Below are 26,492 nucleotides of genomic sequence, written 5' to 3'. Positions count from 1 at the left end.
AGGCAACAAGAGAAGTATCCTACACTTCTTTTTTGTAAAGTAAATCTGTACAGCCAATATGGGCTTCTACATCAACCATATGATTTGCCTGAGTAGCTGGACAAGAACAAAACAAAAAAAAGTACTTCCTGTTTCGTGCCTTGAACCGGAAGTATAAGTCCTGTTTCGTCTACTATTTGTCCGTAGCTTTTCTGCTCAAAACAATTCTTCATTCATCACTCCAAGCAACGTTTGTAAGTTTTAGACTATAACTAAAACAATTCATACTAACTGAACAGTCCCATGTGTGATGTCTGTAGGAGTATTTTCATGCATCAAACTAGCATCGGTAGCATTAGCTAATATGCTAACATGTTTACACGTGTCTGTGTTAGTATTATAGACGTATAATTATTTTTGTTTCAGTTTCGTAAATTCACCAACACGTCCCTATGGAGTTATTGAGTCTGTTTGGAGAGTTAGCTTCTGCAGTTAGTGGGTCAATGACAATGAATTCTGTTTTGTTTTTGTTTTAGCCATTTTATTGACGTGTGATAAGCACCTTTTGGAAACAGTTAAAGTATGTAAATAAACAAACATTTACAAATTATTTTGTATCGGTAAGTATTTGCGCCTTATAGTCTGGTGCATCGAATACATGTAAAAATAATTTTTTGTATTTATTTATTCTAAAATCTGGTGAGTGCAGGTATAATACCGGTGCGTTTTATAGCCCGAAAAATATGGTATTTCTTTCCCATCTATTAGTTTTAGTCCAAAATATTCATCAAATTAAATACAAGTTTGATTAAAAAAGTATAAGAATCTTTTGACATACATTTTAAAAAGTGGGGGAAAAATTGTTATGGACTAGGGTGTTCTGAAATTTTCATTCTGCTTAAGACCCCGATTAAGCTTGAAACAAAGCCACACTTGTTGTAAAAAAAAAAAAAATAATAATAATATTTGTCAATTGAACTGTGTTATAATAGTATTTTATTATTTATTATTTATTTTTAACATTCATCTGAATCACTTTGCACACAAACCTAACATGAGGCTTCTGGGTCTTGTCTGTCTGTGTCAAAATTGAAGAGGCTCAGGGCCTGGCTTACTGGATGGTCTGTTTGTCAACATGTCGCCAAAGTAATGTTTGCAGACACATTTTTACGCCACACAATTTGAAGGTTCCACCTGTGGTGTTTTGTTATTTTAGTGAAACATGTAGACAGCACAGAAATACAATATCTGCCACATTTTCTGCAAAATAGAAAAGCAATATCGACAACCCATCCGCACGACTGGTGTTTTTCGCACAACAACTGTGGTGGTGCGCTTCATTTAGACGGAAAAAAGTGCATTTTGCAAGAAGATTTGTCATATAAGAGATATATTATTAATATGGTCCATCTCATATATGGTAAGGAACTCCATGTAAACAAATACCAGCAGATCAGCTCAAATATGGAATCGCTGGAGAGATGACGTAGAATAGTTTTATTTGTGAAAGAAATATGTTGTTTGTCGAGCACAAAAGATTCTCCCTCTCATTTTCATATTGTGCCATTTGTGTGCACAACTGTGCGAGTTTGCACAAACATTTCAAACATACTAAATAAAGACGCAAAGTGTCCGCAAAAAAATGTTTGCCTTGATCAATCAATCAGTCAATCAATGTTTATTTATACAGCCCTAAATCACAAGTGTCTCAAAGGGCTGCACAAGCCACGACGACATCCTCGGTTCAGAGCCCACAAAAGGGCAAGGAAAAACTAACAACCTCGTGGGATATCAATGCAAATGACCTTGGAGAGGACCGCAGATGTGGGGGACACCCCCCCCCCCCTCTAGGGGACACCGGATGCAATGGACGTCGAGTGGGTCTAGCATAATATTGTGAAAGTCCAGTCCATTGTGGATCTAACATAATAATGAGAGTCCAGTCCATAGTGGGACCAGCAGGAGACCATCCCGAGCGGAGACGGGTCAGCAGCGCAGAGATGTCCCCAACCGATGCAGGCGAGCGGTCCGCCCCGGGTCCCGACTCTGGACAGCCGCACTTCATCCATAGCTACCGGACCTGTGCCCCCCCTCCACAAGGGAGAGGGGGGCAGAGGAGAAAATAAAATAAATGGCAGATCAACTGGTCTAAAAAGGGGGTCTGTTTAAAGGCTAGAGTATACAAATGAGTTTTAAGATGGGACATAAATGCTTCTACTGAGGTAGCATCTCTGATAAGTCACGAACACTAAATTATTATATTTGCATCTCCTCCTGTCAGTGGTGGGGGCATTCTGATAATCAATATACAGTATATTTACACACTTTTTGATCATTTAGGATGATGTTCCTCTTTTTTGACTTATAATTGTCGTTCCAATGTTGGATATAAGTGTTGAACAATGCCAAAGCCTTAAATTTACGACTGTCAAAGATAACGAATTTACTCGTGTGATTAGTCACAAAATTGTATCGTATTAATCATGAACACATATAGACTTCCATCCATCCATCTATTTTCTCCTGCTTGTCCCTTACGGGGTTGCGGGGGGTGCTGGAGCCTATCTCAGCTACACAAGGGCGGAAGACGGAGTACACCCTGGACAAGTCGCCACCTCATCACAGGGCCAACACAGATAGACTTAGAAGTCAACAAAGACTTTCAGCCATCCGAAAACTTAAAGGACTATACGTTGCACCTCATCTCCTGGTATTACTTTACCAAAGCATTGTTCAACCCATCCTGATGTACTGTTCCACATGTTTTTTCACCATGCTTTCTGTAACCAACCGGACCAAACTCACACGCATTACAAACATAGCAGCTAAAATCATCGGCCTACCCACACCCAACATTTCAGATTTAAACCACAGGTCCATCACTCGACTGGCAAACACAATAGTCCAGGATATCACTCACCCACTACACCAATACATCATCCCACTACCATCAGGGCGCAGGTACAGAACCATCAAATTCCGGAGGGCCCGCCTCAGGAAAAGCCTGATCCCTGCATCTATAGCCGCCCGTAACAGCAAGCCCGGCCGACCTGTCTGACAAGCCCATAAATGTGTTTTGTCATGTATGATGTATTTTTGTTATTTTTGTTTTGTGATGTGTAATGTCTATTGTTGAAATGTACGGCAGTGAAAATTAATTTCCCCACGGGGACCAATAAATCTATATAATCTAATCTAATCTAATCTAATCGTGTCGTACAAGCTCTTTTACCTTAAAGGGAAACTGCACTTTTTTAGGAATTTTGCCATATCGTTCACAATCATTATGAAAGACAAGACAACGGATGGACTTTTTAAAAATGGATTTTAACTTGTAAATAAACGTTAATAAAAGTACGCTTATAGCGGCTTCTATTTGGCCTTTGACATCCAAAAAATAACCATTCAAAAACCACCAACAATACTCCATTTACATTTTGTGACTTGAATATTAATTAAGTATTTGTAATCAGAATCAGAATCAGAATCAGAATCAGAATCAGAATAGTTTTTATTGCCATTGTTTGAGAACGGGTTCACAAACTAGGAATTTGACTTGGTGCAATCGTGCAACATAAAACACATATAACACAGAATAGAATAACGTGAGCTGTAACTGAGCTATAATATCTTGTTATTGTTCATGTGCCTGATGGCCGAGGGGAAAAACTGTTCAGGTGGCGGGAGGTGTGGGTCTGGATGGACCGTAGTCTCCTGCCTGAGGGGTGAGGGGAGAATAGTTTGTGTCCAGGGTGAGAAGAGTCAGCTGTGATCCGACCCACATGCCTCCTGGTCCTGGAGGAGAACAGGTCCTGGAGGGATGGGAGCTTGCAGCCAATAACCTTTTCAGCAGCACGTACAATGCGCTGCAGTCAATGCTGTCCAGGACTGTGGCGCCGGGGAACCACACGGTGATGGAGGAGGTGGGGATGGACTCGATGATGGCTGAGTAGAACTGCACCAGCATCTCGGTCGGCACCTTAAGTTGATTCAGCTGCCGCAGGAAGTACATCCTCTGCTGGGCCTTCTTGATGAGGGAGCTGATGGTCGGCTACCACTTGAGGTCCTGGGTGATGGTGGTGCCCAAGAAACGGATGGAGTCCACAATGGAGACGGGGGTGGGAGAGTCAATCAGGCTGAGGGGAGATGGTGGGGCTGTGACTTTCCTGATGTCCATGATCATCTCCACTGTTTTCTGGGCGTTCAGCTCCAGGTTGTTGAGGCTGCACCAGGACGCCAGCCGGTCCACCTCTCTCCTGTAGGCAGACTCGTCGCCATCCGAGATGAGCCCGATGAGGTTAGTGTCGTCCGCAAACTTGAACAGTTTTACAGACTGGTGACTGGAGGTGCAGTAGTTGGTATAAAAGGAGAAGAGCCAGGGGGAAAGTACACAGCCCTGAAGAGTATCAGTGTTTGTGGTTCGACTGTACGAGACAATCTTCCCCAGCTGCACGTCCTGTCTTCGGTCCGTCAGAAAGTCATTGATCCAACTGTAGAGGGAGTCGGGCACGCTGAGCTGGTAGAGCTTGTCTCGTAGCAGTCCAAGGAGGATGGTGTTGAAGGCAGAGCTGAAGTCCACAAACAGGATCCTGGCGTAGGATCCTAGCGTAGGTTCCTGGTGAGTCCAGATGCTCCAGGATGAAGTGGAGGGCCAGGTTCACTGCATCATCCACAGACCTGTTGGCTCTGTAGGCGAACTGCAGTGGGTCCAGGAGGGGGGCAGTGATGTCCTTGAGGTGGGGCAGGACCAAGCGCTCAAAGGACTTCATGACCACAGACGTCAGCGCCACCAGCCTGTAGTCATTAAGTCCTGTGATCCATGCTTTCTTGGGGACAGGGACGATGGTGGAGGTCTTGAAGCAGGACGGCACGCGGCACAGCTCCAGAGAGGTGTTAAAAATGTCAGTGAAGACAGGAGCCAGCTGATCCGCACAGTGTCTCAAGGTGGAGGGGGAGACACCATCCGGCCCGGGGGCCTTCCGCTTGTTCAGCTTCATCAGCAACTCTAGCTCGTCCATCTTGTTGGCAAGTGAGCGGACGTTGGAGAGAAAGATGCCAGGTAAGGGCGTGCCTAATCCTTGTCTGCGTAGACGGACGAGGGCTCCCGCTCTCTTTCCTCTTTGGTGCGGTTTCCCTCTTTTGATAAAAAAAATTTACCAAATCCGCAGCTGACGCTAAAATGACCAGTAATAAGTCCGTAGGGGTGATTGATCTGATGTTCAGTAGCTCTTCGCGGGTCACAATTTACGCATGAAAACAAACAAAACAAAGTGCACGATAACATCGAGGCAGCCGTGATCGGCCCCATGACACATAGAGCTATTATTATTATAAGCGCTAATGCAGAGAAACTATTTAGAGCAGCAGTGTGATCACAAGCTTGTGTACAATTTTGACACCATCGACTGGCGAGGTGTTTCCTCGCCTCCTTGCTCCCTGGACGTTTATTGTAGATCATAAATCATGCATCTCACCTGGACAGAGGAACTCTGTGGACAAAGTTGGTACACTTTGACAGTCATTTAGGACCCAAAAATGGCGAGAACGACACAGAAACCCCCACGCCATTTCTTTGTGAGGATTATGGTCATTTTTCATGTAAATGGACAGCAGACCTTATGCAGTAAGTGATGTTTTAGTATGTTTGTTGGCTCTCATAAAGTCTGCAGCCGTGTAAAATGTAAAATGATCAAAATACGTAAATATTAAATGTTATTATAAATGTGCCTGTTACTACATTACATATATACTTACATCATGTATATAAAACCTCAATGGAGGTGTTTGGATGTTTTTTTAAGCGTTTTTATAGGCGGAATACAGCGGCTCCCATAGGCTTCATTGTAAGCGGACTTTTGAATGCATTTATTTAATATTTAGAATGCAAAAACAAAAAAAGTGCAGTTCTCCTTTAAATGCTATGCAGTCAGTACTCAGATCAAAGCATACATCAGTACAAAGATGAGTGAGAAGACTGATGTGCTCACTGGCAAATTTTACTCCAAAAAACAGCCTGAAAGAAGTTTAGATAAAACTTTTACCAAGTTTTGTTCAAATAAATGACATGCATTCAAGTAAAACGTTTAAAAACCTTTATTGTATGACATTCTGACAATAAAATAGCATTTTTTGTACAAATATTGGTGTCTTTTCTTTCTTTAATTATGCAAGCGAGTAATCACTTGTGATTAATCATTATTTAAGTCAAAAATATGATTCATCTGATTTAAAAAAATATTAATTTCGCAGCCTTGGTTAAAATATAAGGTTCATGCATTTGGGCATGAGCGAGCATGCAGTTTTGGATGCCTGTGAACGCTGGGTTTTGGAGTCTTTTTTCAACAGTGGGGCATTTGTGACGTCACAGATTGACGGACGTACATATGTGGTCATCCTACTATCTGCCGTCTGCCAACCTCTTTCCCAGCTCCTTTTTTTCCTTTCTTTCTTCTGATATCTATAAAATAAAAATATTTCTGTGTTTTTTACATTTTACACAACAATATTTTGTCAATATGCGCAAGTACAAAGTTAAATTAGCTCTTAAACTCCGAACAAAAAGGCAACGCCATTGCAACATGGTTGCTTGGTTAGAGGAAACACAAGTGAAGGTAGTATAAAGTATTATTTTTATCAAATCGTGGCATGCACACATTAACACACTTGTGCGACATGTGGTGACACAACCTGCTCAGTGGCCTTCTAGTTAGAGTGTCCGCCCTGAGATTGGTAGGTCGTGAGTTCAAACCCCGGCCGAGTCATACCAAAGCCTATAAAAATGGGACCCATTACCTCCCTGCTTGGTACTCAGCATCAAGGGTTGGAATTGGGGGTTAAATCACTGCTCACTGCTCCCCTCACCTCCCAGGGGGTGAGGATGATGGGTCAAATGCAGGGGATACTTTTTTTAATTTTCCTGAGGGAACTCTCCAGAAGGATTTAATAAAGTACTATCTATCTATATATCTATCTAATCTAACCACACCTAGTGTGTGTGTGACAACCATTGGTACTTTAACTTGAACTTTAAATGCATCATTTGCAATCTAAAGGGAACGCCTCCACGAATGAACCGTTAGCAGACATTCGCGGATAGTGGAGCAAAATTTACACCAAAGTATATCCAGTAGGGATGTCCGATAATGGCTTTTTGCCGATATCCGACATTCCGATATTGTCCAACTCTTTAATTACCGATACCGATATCAACCGATACCGATATCAACCGATATATACAGTCGTGGAATTAACACATTATGCCTAATTTGGACAACCAGGTATGGTGAAGATAAGGTACTTTTAAAAAAAATGAATAAAATAAAATAAGATAAATAAATTAAAAACATTTTCTTGAATAAAAAAGAAAGTAAAACAATATAAAAACCAGTTACATAGAAACGAGTAATTAATGAAAACGAGTAAAATTAACTGTTAAAGGTTAGTACTATTAGTGGACCAGCAGCACGCACAATCATGTGTGCTTACGTACTGTATCCCTTGCAGACTGTATTGACATATATTGATATATAATGTAGGAACCAGAATATTAATAACAGAAAGAAACAACCCTTTTGTGTGAATGAGTGTGAATGAGTGTAAATGGGGGAGGAAGGTTTTTTTGGGTTGGTGCACTAATTGTAAGTGTATCTTGTGTTTTTTATGTTGATTTAATAAAAAAATAAAAAATAAAAAATACCGATAATAAAAAAAACGATACCGATAATTTCCGATATTACATTTTAATGCATTTATCTCTAATATCCAGTACATATTATCTAGACCAGTGATTCTCAAACTTTGGTACAAAAAATCACTTGATTAAAGTACAGTGTTTAATTTTCCTATATTCGAACACAGTGTTACTGTTCAAACTCTGTGTAATGTTACAGTGGCCAAAAATATTAAATATACTTGTTAAATATAATATTTAAATAGTTAAATATAAAAATGTTCTTATTTTACTGTTATATTTTTATTCTCATTGTTGCTTTTTATCCTGAAGGAATCAATAAAGTACTATCTATCTATCTATCTAAAACCTCTGCCTTGTTTTATAATGAATACTTAGGCTTACTACACTACTGTATTTTAATGTTGGTCATTACTGTCATGACTAGGACTTTGGCGTGGATTGTTTTCCCGAGGTGCAAAGGATTTGGACCGGACACGGCCTGAAGGTGAATACATATTTAATTTTAACACTCAACAAAGGAATAAACAAAAGATGCGCACAAGGGCGTAAGTACAAAACTTGGCTATAAAAACAAAAACTCGCGCAAAGGCAGAACTATGGACAAAAAAACAAAAGACACTAACTGTGGCATTAATCAACAAAACTTACTTGCGATGACGTGAACAGGGCAGCATGGACTATGAACATGAAACAGAGTGTCAGGAGTGTGTCAAGAGTGATGTTGCCAGGCTGACTGCCTGGCACCTACAGGCTTAAATAGTGATGTCTTGATTAGCGACAGGTGTGATTCAAACAAATGAGACAGGTGCATGAGTCCAAACGAGTACATGTGAAACTAATGGGTCGTCATGGAAACAAACACAATGGAGCGTAAACAGAAACTAAAGAGTCCAATAACTAAACAAAACAAAGACTAAAACAAAACATGATCACACAGACATGACAATTATGTTGGTACTTGGAGAGCCGAGATTTTTCTGAGACGGTACTTGGTGAAAAAAGTTTGAGAACCACTGATGTCGACCACAAGGAAGTGTTTTGAATGTAGAATAAAATCATCACAGGTGCCCTTTAAGAGAACCAATCCTCTGTGTACAAGTTCAGTAGATCAGCTTTGTAAACCCTATCAAGTTTGCACATGTTTTAATGCACGCAAACCTTTAGTAGATCAGGCCCTTAGTCTCCATGTTAGGAAATATGTATATTATAAACAAGTGGATGATGGATAGTATAGTTGTTTATGACCCTATGTTATTTTACCTTGTACTTGCTTTCTACAACAAATCAAACAATAGAAAGCGACATATTAATAAAGATGTGTCCCGTGCTCCCAATTTGAATATCCACAGCTCAGCATGTTTTTTTTGTTTTTTTTTTAAATATGAAGCTCTCACAATAATGTGAAGACAAATGCATAAACAACAGAGCGTTTTCCCCGTGTCATTAGTTAGTTTGCACACAGGCTTGGAAAATGATCACAAGATTTATGTTGCTGAGAACAATCTGCTCCTGCTGCTGAGACATTACGCAGAGCAGTGTTAGTGACACACTCTGGCTTTCATTTCTTCTCAAAACATTACAATACTGTTAGACTAATGGAGATGTTTGTGTGCAGAGAAGGACAGTCAAGCACTTCAAGAACTTTTATTTAGCATCAACATTGGCATCATTTGAGCGGCGGACTGTGTGTAGATTGGATGGTAATGAGCAAGAGGTGGCTGGGGGGCCGGATAGGAATGATGGACACTTAACTCTCAAGTTGACCTCTCTCTCTCTTCTCTCTCTCTCTCTCTCTCTCTCTCTCTTTCACGCACGCCCGTACACACACACACATTCCTTCCCCTTTGCATTCACTACCAGGTCAGGGTCTTGTGCATAATAATCAGCTGTTGTTGAAACACAAGTTGTTCCTCTATGTAACACAAATGGTGACTCCAAAAAACAAAAACAAAAAAAAAATCATTAAGTGTATCACCAATATACACAAATTAACTCCATTTGGACTACTTGGATAAAGTAAAGCATTCTCCAAAAAATATATATTCAAATTAAATTATATGTTTCAAAGAAAATGCTTTCATTCTGAATTGATAATTAAAATAATTTGCTGTGATTGAAATAAAGTGTATATCATGTTCATATAGTTTTAATATTTCCATGGAATTTAGAAATAGTCATACAAGGAATGAAAGCATAATGAATGATACAGCAAAATTATCAATTGGATTTTCATTCAGTTTCAACTCTACTTCTTTCGATTTCAATTTTAATTGCAATTGTAATACCTGTTTGCAACTTTAATTTTAAATTAATTTCCAAATTCATAGAATTTAGGAGACATTCAGAGTTAAATTTGGAGTTTTGCACAGACTGTTTTCACAATGAAAATGTTGGTGAAAATGATCATTTCTATTCAATGTTTAACTATTACAAATGGGTTAATCAGTCATTAGATATTATTTACTTTCCAAACATGATGTGCTATTTTAAAGACAGTATGTATTGCTAAAATGTGTAATAATAAGATGTACACACACTGGACACATTCATGTCTCTAATTTAATGTGCATAATAACTTACGCGTAGATGATTGCATGGCCAGTATCAAAAGGCTGCTGTCAAACTGCAGCTTTAAACAGAAGGGTGTTTCAGCACAGCAGAAGAAAAAATGCTGACATCACAGAAGATTTTAAAATCTCTGCCATGCACAGTTTATAGCTTCCAAAGGTGGGCGTGTCCAAGGATAAAACAGCCAATGACACTGTAACTCTTCTTGCAGAAACTTTAGCAGGTTATATGACCAAGATTGGATTTACAAAAAGTATTTACTGTAGTTACATGAACACTTGTGGCAGTTATCATCAGGTAGACCTGCGCTTATTAACCCTCAATTTAGTACATACTTTTCATCTTTCATAGTTAATACTTTGCTGCTGCCAAGTTGTAAAAGGAGCCAAAAAGCAAAATAATACTTTTTACTTTATGGAAATATGATCGGAAATGCCTTTTTGATGACTAAATAAAACATGTTAGATGCCAGGTGTGTTGTCCGGTCCGTCTTCTTTTTTTTGTTCTAATAATGTCATATATTATATACATATATATATATATATATATATATATATATATATATATATATATATATATATATATATATATATATATATATATATATATATACACAATGTTTTATATACTGTATATATATATATATATATATATATATATATATATATAAATATATATATATATATGTATATCATGGGTGATTTTATGTCAGTGGTGGGCCACAAAGAATGCAGATGCCATTTTAAATTATTTTATTTTGTGAAGAAAAGAAAAAAACTACAAATAAAAGGCAACAGTTTGTGTTATAGGTGACAAAGAGTATTATTAATAGTTATTATTATTTAAATGTTTGCTTTTTCTCATTACATTACGTCATATTGCTTTTTTTTTGTCTTTAAACTCACAATATTATGCTAGGTGGTTTGGGGGGGGGTCCCCACATCTGCGGCCCCCTCCAAGGTTTGTCATTGTCATCCCATTGGGTTGAGTTTTTTCCTGCCCTGATGTGGGATCTGAGCCGAGGATCTCGTTGTGGCTTGTGCAGCCCTTGGAGACACTTGTGATTTAGGGCTATATAAGTAAACATTGATTGATGATTGATGATTGATTGATTATGTTTAGCTGTCAAATTTAACGAGTATACGCATGTGATTAGTCACAAAAAATATTGCATTGATCATGAGCAAACGCAAATTAATCACACAAACTATTTTGAGCAAACATGCCCCTTAAACTTAACGATGGATGACACTCGCATTTAAAGCTCTGTACTATTATTACAAACCTCAGCTGCACGTGTGCTGACTAAGACCAGAGGGCGGGAGCACATTACACCAGTTTTAAAGTCACTGCATTGGCTCCCCGTCTGCTTCAGCGACGATTTTAAAGTTCTGTCACTAGTTTTCAAATGTCTTAAAGGCTTTGTGCCTTCTTACCTATCTGACCTGCTCCAGACCCACGGTGAGGCGGCATTTAGCCACTGTGGCCTCAGGGCTGCAAAGACTGTTATTTTTTTTAAAGGCTAAAGACCTCTTTTTATTCAGGCTTTTTACTTATCACGTTAAACTCTTGCGATTTTTTGTAATTTAATGTCTTACTACTATTATTATTTCAATGTTACATTATTATGAAAATGTTAATGTATTATTTATTCATATCTATATTTTATTTTTACAAATATTTGATCATATGTTTCATACTATTATTTTTATCTTTTTTCTTAGATGGCTGGATTTTAGTTATTTTCTAGTGTGGACTTCTTAAAGGTGGCTTGTTTTGTTATTGTCAATAGTGCCGTGTGTGTGTGTGTGTGTGTGTGTGTGTGTGCGCGCAAGTGCGTGTATGTGCTATATTTAATTTTTTTGTACATCACATTGGGTTTGCCACTTGCTTGTGTATGAAAAGTGCTATATAAATAAAGTTTAATTTGATTTGGTTTGATATTTCAAGAATGTGCTGTGGGCTGTAAAAGGCCCCGCGGCCACACTTTGGACACATTATCTACTTTATTTATGATGCATATTAATTGACTCCATTTTTGTCAGAGGTACACAAGTAAAATACTGGTAGGCTTTATGTAGAAAAATAAAAAACGTACAATTTGTGCATAGCCTGTGACCCCACTCACATCAAGTACAGCTGCTCCCAAACACACTGTAGTATGTGTTATGTAACATTCATACAATTGGATAAAATTGCTATGATACAAAAAGGGGTAAGATTAAATAAGCTCTGCTTTTTCCTACTCACTTTCGGACGTGCTGTAATGAAACAACTGGAAATATGTGATGCATTACATCGTATCGTATGCATGTTGGAAATTAACTGAAATAAAACTGAAACAGAACATACATTTTAAAGTCATTTAAAAAATGACTTTAAATGTTCCAGCTCCTATTGTAAAGTACTTTTCTTTTTAAAATGTTTAATTAGGACAGGCAGCAGTCAGTATTTAAAAAAAAATCACTTGTAGAGGTACTTTGACAAATATGAAAGATTTGTGTTTCATTTATATGATTGTCTTAATCAGAAAGCAGATGTGGAATCAAACAATGTGGCCATTGTTTCATGCTATTTTGTGGTATTTTGTCATTAAATAGAAGCATGTTGATTGAATTGAACACACATCTTTTTATCTTGGCTCTATTTTGCAGTACTGCAAAAAAGAGCCAAGATAAAAAGACTAGATTTTAGGGGGGGAAAAAACCCCTAAAAGTAATTGAATTACTTAGCTGCATGGATGGATACATTTACTTGCTAAGACATCCTAAATTAAGATTTGCACATTTAGAAATTAGCAGGACTTGTAAGATAGAAATACATATTTTATTCTGAAACTAAGCATTATTCAACTTGCAATTTTAAATTAAGCACACACGAGATGTTGCAGGATATAAACACAAGTTTGTATTTGGGGAAAACCAACATTTTAATAGTTATTTTCTCAATTTTAACATTTTTATACTACGTTTGTAGAATTGAAAAAATATAATTATTCATGCTAAAATCGAGATAAGCCCATTACTAAAAATAAGTAAATAGCTCTTAAATCTAGGGACATTTCTAGAAATACTTTAAATCTTGGCAAATGGCAAATAATTTGCAGTGCAGTTATACAAATACTGAGAGTTTCAACAAATATGTGTGTGTTGGCCCTGCGATAAGGTAGCGACTTGTCCAGGGTGTACCCCGCCTTCCGCACGAATGCAGCTGAGATAGGCTACAGCACACCCCGCGACTCCGTAAGGGACAAGCGGTAGAAAATGGATGAATGTTTTGACCCTTTAGTGAGCCATTCAAAATCAGCTTGCAAGCTACTGGTAGCTCACAGGCTCTAAACGAAGCACTTCCATATGGCAGAATAAAAACAGAAAAGGAATAACATGAATCCACATCAATGTGTTCGTCTAGAAAAAGCAGACAGTATTTTGATGTTAACGGTGTTTAATAAACACATTAAGTGCATCTATATTCCCTTCTTTTTTGCTCATGCAAAATTAAAAACTGTATATATAATATAAATATTTTAATTGTTTGACAGTACCACTTTAAAAATATGGCCAATTAAAAAAAAAGTAGTTCAGACGTGTTGAACTCTTTTTTGTTGCTTTCCTGCAAACTACTGCATGCTATAAACTTTGCAAATCAATGAGGGTTGAATCATTTTAATAATGAATGTATTTTTTTCAAATCACATCTGGACACATCACAAGGTTTTGGGTTGTTTCCCCATACATCTGACACAAAGAAGATCAGTGAGGACCACAATGAGTATTTAAACAAAATGCCTTTTTAATTTGTAAGTGTCAACAGCAGTACAAAAGATGGAGTGATGTGAGAAACGCTTCCTCTTTTACACAAAGGGAGGGGAAAATATTTGAGGTAAATGAGCATAAACAGGCTGCTACTCTGCTAAGCCCTGTTAGATTGTTACAATGCACTGAGACACAGAAATTATATCACACCATTTGATGCCTCAACTCATTCTTTTGGGGATAATTTATGTTTTTTTTTACAAAGTATGCACATTTTCATGATGCCTAGATGCACCCAAATATATATTTGTTTTTTTAACTTGATATAGTAATACTACAAAAGCTAGGGGAGATTGCACTCCACACACACACACACGCTCTCTCTCTCTCTCACACACACTCAATCACACACGCACACAACCACTGTAAAAGGATTCACCTTAACTTTACCTCACGTCAATACTGCACATGGAAACCTGCTGGTGTACACTAGGAAGCCAAACCAAACAAAGAAGAAAAAAAAACATGTATTTTATCTTTTGAGCGATATCACCAAGCAAATAATCTGTTTTTTTGTAATGTGGAAAGAATGTGAACACAATGGCAACATTATGAAGTTGAATTAAAAACTTTACATTGGACTGTACAAGATATTATGATAAACTATTTACATATTCAGACATAAACTTATTTTTTTCAAGCAGCGACAGACACTATGTATTTTCTCTAAAAACACCCGAAGAATACTTGCCATTGGCCTATACCGTAGGTACCTGCCAGGAAAAACAACAAAAAGTTTTTTTGTTTTTTTTTACGTAGACTGCCAGCAAAGTCCAAAAAAAGGGGCTCTAATGATGGAAGAGCCTGACACAGTGTTGCTTCACAAACAAAGTACCTCCTCAACAGCAGCGAGTATTTCACCAGTCCAGCATGTCAGTGAATTGTGCTGATTAAATTAACACACAGCCAGCAGTCCCACTCCATTCATGGCAAAAGAAGAAGAAAAAAAATACAGTAAAAAGCATGAATCAGCATAGAAATCTTGTCCTTGGAAGGGCTCCTTTTGCACATGGCTGGATCGTCATGATCATGTGACAAGAAATGATTGATACAAAACATTTTGCCACTTATAAATATATGCACATTCCCACTTTTCAACAGCACGTTTCAAACATGATGAGCTTTAACATCAAGTGCTTCTTGTTTTAGTGACAACCGTACTTGTTGGATTGCTTCTTAAATTACAGAATTCAGCATCTTCATGAGGTATGATGACTTTTTTTTTTTTTTAAATCATACAATGACAGAAATAAAATAGATTAAGCTACATAAGTTATGCTTCAAAATTCAAATAAAATAAGATTTCCTATATATTAAGAATGAATGGTGAATTTGCAAACTCCCAATCCAAGCATCCCCGCTCTGATTGTCCTTTTTGTTGTTGTTTTAGTGACACTTGGAAACACAAGGCAGCCCTAAAGTATGCATCCATCGCACGTCTTTGCATAAATAAACAAAACAAGTCGACAAAGAAAAAGCGAACCAAAAGTCTGGCAACTGTGAGAGCAAACCCACTCTAGTCCATCTGGGGAATTTTGTTAATTCATGGTTGTTGTTTTTTTGTTTTTTTTCTTCCTCAAACAGATTCACATTAATCAGACAATTTATATCCAGTGCTTCAAACACTTCTGAAACAGCATCTCCTTTATGAGTTCGTGTTTATTTTTTTTTATTATTATTTTTTGTGTCTTTCTCTGCCCCGTGAGCACGCGGTCAAGTCTTTTGTGTGTAAGTAGCCTCCAGCCAGCGTGTGAGGCATGGTCATGAACATATTTACAATCACAGACAAAGCAGTCAGCAAACAGGAGGAAAAACATGTCCACTCGTCAGGACAGTAAAGCGTGTGAAATAAATAAATAGACGTGATGCGGACGTACCGAGCAGTGAGCGGCCAGTCAGATCCTCGGTGAGCTCCTGTCTCAAGGGCAAGCGAGGGGGAATAGCTGAAGTCATGCATTCATAATGGCGCATCTCACATGATAGCCAGTCGTCAGTCATTTTAATAATCCCCCACAGCTTGATGTACTTGTTCCATCTGGTGAGTGGGCCGCGGTGGGCAGCCCTGTTGAGAAGCTCACTTTCCAGCGCTTTGATGGAGAGCACAATGAGGAACGCGCGCCTCACTTTTATTGTTTCTAGGACCCTCCCTGGCGTTCCCAGATGGCGCCCGCTGGGTGGTGCTGAGGTGACTCCGGGCAGGGGTCAGGGCAGGGCATGGCAGGGAGAGGAGGTGTGTGTCCTTATAAAGAGGATCTGAGTGTCCAAATGGAGGAGTTGCATCAAGCCAAGGCGGTCACTTGCCATCTTTTCTTTTCTTTCAAATGCTTGTTGATAAGTGCACTGGAAAAGCAACAACGAGAATGAGGAAAAAAATAATAAGTGCACTTGACCAAGTTTGCCTTATAGTGTACAAATGTTCCGGTCTTAAGACGAGGACAGTAATCACTGCCACCGGCCTGATGACTGTGCTCTGTTTTAAGACGTCTTAGTGTCCATTCAAGATTTACAATGTCCAAAAAGAATTAAGATTGAGGAAAAAAGAGCTAAGACTTTAAACTTGCCGTCCAAATGGGGGCTAAAGCGTTTAAGAGAAGGATGTGTAGCTACACATTGTACGACATCAATTTGAAGATTGTAATGCTTCCAAAGCTGCCTTCGCCGCTCTTCCAATCCTTCAGATTGGCGACCTTTTGGCCCTTTAGCGTTCTGGCCTGATTACAATCAGTCAGATGAACTCCGACTGGGAAGGAGTTAGTGATGTTGACTAAGGTTGGCTTGATAGGTTTTAACCTTCTGAATTTGTATTAGAAAGGGACCTATGATGATTTTCTTCTTTCCTGACTTAGAAAATGTTGAGTACTCATGTTGAACAATGCCAAAACGTCACATCATAAGGTTCACACATTATGGCGTGATGAAGAGTTTTGCATGCCTCTGTTTGCTGGCTTTTGCAGTCTGGCTATGTCGTGATGTCACACAGCTAGGTGGACGCTCTTATTCGGACATTAAGTCAAGCTTTTAGCCAGAGGGGTAGGAGCTTGAAAAAAGTAATCTAATCATGGCATGTGCATATTAACATTGACAGCAACATGCCGTGACATAAATGCTGCTAAAAACAGCTTCTTTATGCAGAGTCTGAAGCGGGGAGTGGGCAGTGACCGGGTGAATCTATATTCCGCATATTCCGGATTACAGTACAAACCGCTATTTTTTTTCCCAAGCTTTGAACCCTGCGGCTTATACAAAGGCGCGGTTAATCTTTGGACTTTTCTTCGTTAACAGCTAAACTATGGAATGATTTAAGCAAAGAAATATAACAATTTACTATAACGATCCACTTTAAGAAACTCTTCAAACTCAAAGGGTTTACAAATTATTATGAAGAAGAATCCTGCTCAACATATTGAAACTTTTAAAAAAATGACTTAATTAAGTCATCAATGACTTTTTTGTTTTGTTTGATCAGCTGTTTTACTGTCACGTTACAGGCACTGTTTGGAAATAATTAGGGTATGTAAATAAACATTTACAAAATCTTACGATGTAAATATCTCATTTGACGACGAACCGGTATATATTTGTGGCTTATAGTGTGGTGCGGCTAAAATATGAAAAAAATATGTTTTTCTTGTAAAATTTAGTGGGTGTCGCTTACATACCGGTGTGGCTTATAGTCCGTAAAATATGGTAATGATTATGAAGTTTATTTTTGACCGTGTCTGGAAAAAAATTAGCGTTGACGACTTCAAGATACATATTCAAACAGGGTTCAACATGTTCAAAAGCTACATAATGGTACTTTTGGAGAGGTCGGGGTGTGGTTTCATTTGCAATCTGGGAACGCCTACAGAATCGAACATCTTGCAGGCAGACTCGAAAAACAGGTTATAAATGTGACTGAGGCAAAATGTACACCAAAGCATGTCCAATAAACATACTTGCCAACCTTGAGACCTCCGAATTCGGGATATGGGGGGGGGGGTTTGAGGTGGGGGGGCGGGGTTGAGGTGGGCGGTGTTTGGTGGTAGCGGGGGTGTATATTGTAGCGTCCCGGAAGAGTTAGTGTTGCAAGGGGTTCTGGGTATATTTGTTCTGTTGTGTTTATGCTGTGTTACGGTGCGGATGTTCTCTCGAAATGTGTTTGTCATTCTTGTTTGGTGTGGGTTCACAGTGTGGCGCATATTTGTAACAGTATTAAAGTTGTTTATACGGCCACCCTCAGTGTGACCTGTATGGCTGTTGATCAAGTATGCTTTGCATTCAATTATGTGTGTGTAAAAGCCGCATATATTATGTGACTGTGCCGGCACGCTGTTTGTATGGAGGAAAAGCGGACGTGACGACAGGTTATAGAGGACGCTAAAGGCAGAGCCTTTAAGGCACGCCCCCAATATTGTTGTCCGGGTGGAAATCGGGAGAAATTCGGGAGAATGGTTGCCCCAGGAGATTTTCGGGAGGGGCAGTGAAATTCGGGAGTCTACCGGGAAAATCGGGAGGGTTGGCAAGTATGCCAATAAATATCATCTAAACCGCAAGGAAGTGTTTTTAAAAGTAGATTTAAATCATCATAGGTCCGCTTTAAGCCTTTCTCCTGACACAACTTGTTTGGCACCAATGCACTAAATGACGAAGACGATTGCTTCATGTGACCTTTTTTTCCCCGCTAAAAGAGCCATGATCAAACACATTCACACGCTGTTGGCTGGCACACGATACCTGAGTGAGGAACAAAATCAGCTAATTGTTCAAACACATGGTCAAATAATTTCAAGTTCTGTTTTTTGTTGTGTAGGCTGCAGCCATGTTGTTCGGATGTTCATCATCATAATGACCCCCAAAAAATTCAATTAGAACACACATGAAGAAACAATTAAGACCAAATAGCTTTTTTGTTGATGTTGTTGAAGCCACATGTGCATGTGGGCTTGTACCAGGTTGGTGTCGTCCTTCTTTTAAACCTTGAGGGTGTTGTCTCGACAGTGTGGCATCCTCCTGTATGCCTGCTGAGACGCCATCGGACTTCTAGTTGGCGGTGACTGGCTCTTGTGTGTCATTTTCACTACTATAGTCTGATTTGGGCTCGTCCTCGAAGTCTTCGTACATGTCCATGTCGTCCTCTCCGTTGACTGCCGCTCTGTTGTTGTTGTTGTTGTTGTTGTTGTTGTTGTTGTTGGCCATTGGGGTGGCCTCCAGCTTCATGTTGTACGTGCTCTGGATGACGGGAATGGGCGGCTCGGGACTCGCAGACGCGCTCGAGCATTCTGACGTCATTTGGGGTGAGGGTGTAGTTGTCGCCATGGTGATGGCTGGGTAGACCATACTGGCGCTTGTGGTGATGGGGATCTGTGGCGGCTGCCTGCATATAACAGGAAGACATTGGATTTGATTCTTCCATTTGAAACAGTGGTGAAATTCTGGGGTTATTGGAAACCTAAAAGCAATAGGCAGCTCTGCTCTGGATGATTGATGTTCAGGCCACTTAAGAGGCTGACTGACATGGGAACACCTGGAGAAGTGTTGTCCAGCACACCGCACACAGTAAATTAAAGTGGCCTGCAGGCTTGTCCAAGTCTATACTTACCGCTGAAATCCTATAATAAGCTCTGCACTTCATGGCCCATTTGCAGCTTGCTATTGTCTAAAATTATGAAATCGTTACCATTGATTTAAAGACACACATGCAGGGGGGTTAGGTCAACACATGCCTGTGGGATCTCCTGTTACATCATCAAGTGCAGTTATTGTTATTTAGCATGTAATCGGTGAGTGTGCGCCTTACCCTACAGTGAAGAACTGCCTCATCTCTTGCCGCCGTGAACGCATCATCTGCTTGTACTCTCCAATACGCAGCTTTTTGCCGTCGATGATGCAGGTCCTCTTCGGCCGTGGTTTGTACTTGTAGTTGGGGTACTTCTCTAAGTGGAGCTTACTCAGACGGGCCTGCTCCTCATAGTATGGCTGCTTGTCCTGGTTGGACATGGACTTCCACCTGGAGCCTGCACCACATGTTACATTGACTCCGATTAAAGGTTGGACATGTTTGTCTTTATAACACGTTGCTGTGTCTTATATACTTTTTCTTTCAACACCTAAAGCAGGGTGTTTTTATAGACCCGAATATAAGACAACCGATCTTTCTCAAGACCTATTTTTGGAAGACTATTCAGTGAAATAGTAACTGGTTTTTAAAATTGTTTGATGACTCTGCTTGATATAATTGACACAATTCCATCCGCTGGCATCACTGTCAAATATTGGACAAAATGCAACCTATTACATTTTGATAGTTGTATTCATTTCTGGTTATTGAAGTCTATTTTTAAATAATTACAAGATCCAGCCCCAGAGCCTCCCTTTAGGAACATTACAATACACAATAATAATGAGCAAATGATGGGCATAATGGCTGGGAACTGTAAAATATCACATTGAAGAACTACATACTGGACATTTGGACAATCCGCCTTTTAATCACAGGCTGTCAACTATGGAATACATTACCAACAGACATCAAATTAATCTCATGTATGAACTTTAAGAGTTGGCTAAAGGGAAAACAAAGATGTACACATTACCTTGGCCCTGTTATTGTTTATTTAAGATCTTACCTTGTATTTGCTATTTTACCTCACTGTGTGTTATTTTAGTATATTGATTGATTTATGGTGTGTTAGAAGAGTGTGTTATTTATTTAAAAGCACAGCTAGATATACGAGTTGGACATTAGCATTAGCTGTAAAATATGAACAGCACATCGGTTGCAATCATTGTTTTGGAACAATAATGAATGGAATCGTTCTTATTCAAATACAATTATATTTCGTTATACTAAAATTTGTATCATAACTCGGACTTCAAAGACTCTTTTTTCAATGATCATTCTAGGTCACTGGTGTGTGTGTGAGTGACAGGAAAAAAGCTCTGACATCCTTAAGTGGATGTTGTTTGGCACCACCTGTTACTTTGCATGTATAAATGTACAACCTGAATATAGGACGATCGATCTTTTTTTAGTAGGGAAAATACTGTATTATACTCGGGTCAATACGGTAAATACTTTTTTTTTACTGTGATAATTATGTAACCAGTGTCTAAAAGTGTATCTGGCTAAATCCCTGAGAGTTTATATCGATATATCGATATGAAATGTTCCATTGATTGAATGAAAAAAGTGTGTAGTCATACTACTTTCTACTGTAACTCAGTGTAAAGTAAATGTTGTTGATGAAAACAGCTGCAACTCAATGACGGCATTAACAGTAGTAAACACTTGTATGACGGTTAATGTATATTATAAAAAAGCTTTTATGACAGTTTGACTCTGGAATGGATGAATGCTCCTTTCATTCAAACAAAGTGGAGTTCCAGTAGTAATGTATTGTGTTCCATCTTTGTGGTTCTACTGTGGACCTCCGTTATTTGCAGCTGACAAGGGTTCAAAGAGTTTTCCATTCCACACTGTCTTGCAAGCGCTGAGGAGCTTTAACACTTGAGCGAGACAAGAGACATTCTTTGGAGTCAGACAGTAAGTAGTGCACAGAGACGACGTGATCTTCTGTCGCACCGTAGCACCTTTTAACAGCTCTGATGTATGGACTTGACTACTAAGAGGACAACACACATTTAGCCTCTGTCATTTTTTATGACAAACACTTATGCTAGTCATAGGCTCTAAATCATTTGTGTGCTTTTCCCCCGCATACTGTAAGGTTACACTTTGGAACCGCCCACAATTGAGTAGCGCGAAGAAAGGCTCATTTACACAACCGAAAACACATTTTGAGGATGGAAGATATTTGGACTTACCTAAAATCTTGCTAATGTTAGAGTTGTGCATGTCAGGGAAGGCCTGGAGGATCTTGCGCCTCTCGTCTTTGGCCCACACCATGAACGCGTTCATCGGCCTTTTAATGTGCGGCTCGTTGTTGTTTCTTCCTCTCGATTCCCTGAAGACTCTCGCCTCGGTAGATCCAGCGCCTCCTGTTGACCAACAATTATATGTTTCGGGTTGATCACACTTCCATTGACTTCAATGTGAACTGACGAGTCCTCCTATAATTCTACTTTATTTACTATATGATGCAACACAGTGGACATTGACTGTCTCTATTCAATATCACAGTATTTAAGTTCACCTTCTACACAACCTGCGTCTGTTCATACTGAGATTATCAGTTGTTTTTGGTAAAGACAATTCTTGATAGTCTTTTTTTTTATTTGCAGACATATGACCCTTTATCTCAGGTTTCTAATTTTTTTTAGTTGTATTATTATTTCATAGTCTCTTTTTTACTTGCAGAAATATAACTTTTCATCATAGATTAATAACATAAATGTTTTATTATTCATTTTATTAATATGTGACATTGCATATATATGATCATGGTAATATTTTTTATTATCGTATTTTTAATCATATTTCATCACATGTCTTAAAATTAAATTAATTGAAATTAGTTTATTTCGGTCACATAATCAACCATTTTGTGTGATCAATTTAACAGCACATACACACACACACACACAAAAGAATGACCGAAAAAAGGAATAGGCTGAAGCCAAGGCTTATATTTGCCTATCCGATAGATTCACTAGAAAGTAGATGAAAATGATCACTGAAAATGATTCTTTAACAATTATTACTTAATATCCATCATGGTATTAACATAGTTTATCTGTCCGTCCATTTGTAGATACACAAGGGGTATTTTTGTTTCACTTTATGTTATACCTTTTGCATCCCTCAATACATTGTTGAATAGTATACATTAACGGAAGTATGTAAAAAGTAATTTAATATTACAAACAGTCACTAGTTATTAAAATTGGTATTATGTTAAATTTTCTTTAAAATAAATATAATTCAAAATATGGTTTCAATATTTTGAAGTGCAAATATTTAAATGTTATACAAACAGAGTACTTAAAATATTTGGACGTTCTGTATGATTAAAAAAAAAAAATGATGACAAACAAACTGCTGTGGATACTTGCATGTTTTGTGTGCACACATTCACACTTCTCTCATCAGTTGCTTACATTTCAGCTTGGCATCCATAAAATGTTCCCGCGTGCCAAAACAAATAACAAACCGAAAAGTCGAGGCAGTTTGGGAAGAAGAGAGCAAAGACGGCGAGTTGGAGAAAGAGTGTGTTCTTCACACATTTGTGATGAGTCGCTTTCTCAATCAGGCCATTCACTATCGGCAGAGAAGAGAGCTTCTCGGTGATTTAACTGTTCATCAGACTGATAATGATTTCTGTTTGCATGCACATTTGCTTCCTTTTATAAGTAAGATGTGAAAGAATTAAATAAAAGCACTATGAATATTTTAACAAACAAAAACATGTTGATAAACAAGGCTGGAAAAAATAAGACAAAAAAAGCCTTCCATATGCTACGATACATCTTTAATGATCTCAAGTCTGCAAAAGAAAGCTTGGGATGACTCATGCATATTTCATCATCCACATGTGAAGCCTTCTCATTAGACCATTCCATCAGCAGCTTGGCACACATTACCTGGGGTTTGATTTCTATTATTATTTCAAATGATAAACAAAATCTAATTCTAAATGAGTAATGGCGAGCTCTGCGGAGACATTCTTTCCAAATCCACATGCCGCACTTTCACTCTGCTATAATCATTGAAGACACTGCTGCTCCACTCAAATCCTGACCAGCTTGAGGGTCTCTAATTCAGAAAAAGAGTTGTTGTGTTCGTGGTTCATGAGAGAATGTTTCTTGCAAACATGTTTCTCACAGTACAAAGGGATCCTCCTTCCATTTCCAGCAGATGTTTGCTCTTTAACAGTAAAGAGCAACATTTATGATCCCTAGAGGCTTCAGGCAAAAAATAAATATTGTGACACTGCACAGAAGCTATAGTTTTTACTTTCTTATAGTTGCGGCCACTCAGAATCACTGTCCTGTCATTAAAAGCACCAAAACACGTCATTGAACAATGTAGAATCTAGAAGAAAGTCCCAAAACAAACATCCGGTCTTTCTTTGCAGCACAACTTGATCATAGTCATTACATATTTTCAACTACTGTGTGATTTTTGTTCGCATTAATGTGCATGCAGGCTTTTTGTTTTCACATGGTGATCCAATTTGGTTTCCTATACGTCACTGGTTTCAAAGTCAAGGCCTGGGGGCCAGATCTACACATCATTTTATGTGGCCCACCTAGGGCTGTCAAAAATAAGTTAACTCATGGATTAATCATACAAAGTTATTGCATTAATCATGTGTACACGCAGATTAATTATGCAATTTATTTTGACCGTACATGCTTTTTTACCTGATTACCTGAAAGGCAGAGTGATTTTTGATCACTGAGTGGTCAATGCATACATCAGTGCGAAGATAAGTGAGTGGATTCCGACTGGTGTGCTCACTGGCAAATTTTACTTCAAAATACTCTCCAATGGGACATCAGATAAAAATGTGATATTAAGATAGATTACGTGCATTCAAGTAAAACATTTAAGAAACGTTCCTTAATGACATTTTGACAATAAATTTGCATTTGTGTCAAAATATTGTTTTGTTTTTTTAAGTCCATTTAAATGTTGCAGGCACGTATACAAGAATGTAACATGTGATTAATCAGTTAATCCAAATTCGAAAGTGTGATTAAGCTGATTAAAAGAATATATTATTTGACAGCACTTGACCCACCACATCATTTTATTTGGCCCACAAAAGGCTGGCAATAAGTACTTAATTTTACTAAATGTATTTGTTCTTTCCATTTTGCCAGAAAAAAAAAAGTACCGTAATTTCCGTACAAATTTCTGCGGCTACATTTTTTTTTTTTTCTGGGTCCACATGTTTCACAGGCTGCCGATAAATTTTGTCTTGTCAACAGCTGGGATAGGCTCCAGCCCCCCGCAACTCCGACAGGGACAAGTGTTAGAAAATGGATGAATGGATGGACATCAGACCAAATGGGTCTCAGTGGACCAATTAATGTTTTAGCATTAAATGAAAAGCGCACATACAGTCCTTCTGTCAGCCATTTGGCGTGTGATGGACTCACCCTTGTCATGGAGACAAAACAACAAAATGCACAAGATGCAGCCCCAAAGCCAAAGAACGCCAACCCGGCCGTCAAAAAACGAAACAGCCGCCACACGGAATGGAGATCCAACAACAGTAACGGGCCAAGAAAGGTTCGCCAATGGGAGGACGGAGACCGTGCTCAATGACCTTTCCGGCGGGCTTTTGTACACCATGTTACTGCCATTGTCTGACGTTGAATTTGTGAATATTTCATGTTGTAATGTGTACACCTGTGGCTTGTAAGGCCAATATTTGTGCAAAAGAAAAAATGTCTCCAAGAATTAGGTAGGTGCGGCTTGTATTTAGGTGTGCTCTATAGCCTGGAAACGACGGTACGCATTGCATGCAAATGCATAACTTTTAAACTTTAATATTACCTGATCATACAAAAACAATTTTTTGACTTAACTACATTTTTTTGTAAAAATAAAAATAGATACTGAAAAATCTGATTTGTGATTTTAAAGCAAGTGATCCATCATTGTGTACAATTAAATAGAATAATCAAATGCATATGCAACTGTGTAATCATTTCATGAGGCGATCATACATTTATATCAGAATCAAGATCAAATGTATTGGCCAAGCATCTTTGACACACAAGGAATTTGACTTGGTAAACCGTGCTAGTCACTGTTACAAGCAATGTTCCCTCTAATTGTTCATGTGTGTGAGCAAACACAAAAACTCCCTGAGCATTCAGTGGAGCACATGTGAGCAACATCACACGTGGCAATACCAGCAGCACACCTGTCTCAAACCATTTTTTTATAATAACACTCAAATGAGAGGAGTCCATTTTCATGAGATTATTTAGTAATATTAGTGATTTGGCCCACTTGTAATGAAAATAAAATAAATCTTGTTTTTCATAAGCTATGCATTAGTATTGTACAATATGTCTGGGTGGGGGTCCTGCTTTGGAAATCATTTGTACCCCTTTCAGAGATCACATTTAGTTCCCCTTAAACATCCTCATGTTGCACAAGGAAATGTAAGCATAGGATGAAGTGTGCATTCCTGTAACTTTCTCTAGTAACAGCATTCCATGATTAATATCAATAAATTAACATTAATAATAAATGACAGTAGAATAAGCACACGTATGACTGAGGAGTCATAGTGTAACTATGTGTGGTGTTTGAGTTGTCCGACTTTTTGTGTGGCCATAAACGCACCAGTGGCTTAGAGCTATGCGTGTTGGTGACAGATGACAAGTTGGTTTTGGCCTTGTTTGTACGGCACAAAATGACTAGTTTTTCGAGATAGAAGTTTTTTACTCATGTTTTTGGTGTGGTAATGGCCGAATACAAACAGTTTTGCTCAATAAAGTGATCGATAAAATTCCTGTCCTCGAAGCATCTCGAT

General features: G+C 38.6%; 1 protein-coding gene across 5 annotated transcripts in view; it reads right to left on the bottom strand.

Annotated features, from left to right (window-relative positions):
- Positions 1-14,014: 14,014 nt before the first annotated feature.
- sox6 (SRY-box transcription factor 6) overlaps positions 14,015-26,492 on the bottom strand; it is a 200,241-nt gene continuing 187,763 nt past the window's right edge. For all 5 annotated transcript variants that reach the window (XM_061963933.1, XM_061963936.1, XM_061963937.1 and 2 more), the window contains 3 exons: positions 21,862-22,035; positions 19,835-20,051; positions 14,015-19,411 (listed from right to left, as the gene is read on the bottom strand). In XM_061963933.1, the coding sequence (XP_061819917.1) occupies positions 19,078-19,411; positions 19,835-20,051; positions 21,862-22,035 (725 nt within the window). In that variant the 3' untranslated portion in view covers positions 14,015-19,077. The remainder of the gene's footprint in view (positions 19,412-19,834; positions 20,052-21,861; positions 22,036-26,492) is intronic.

Source organism: Nerophis lumbriciformis, linkage group LG06 (assembly GCF_033978685.3).
Source record: "Nerophis lumbriciformis linkage group LG06, RoL_Nlum_v2.1, whole genome shotgun sequence".
NCBI classification, from domain to species: Eukaryota; Metazoa; Chordata; class Actinopteri; order Syngnathiformes; family Syngnathidae; genus Nerophis; species Nerophis lumbriciformis.
Note: the sequence above shows the minus strand (reverse complement) of the source record. Positions and strands in the feature narration are given on the sequence as shown.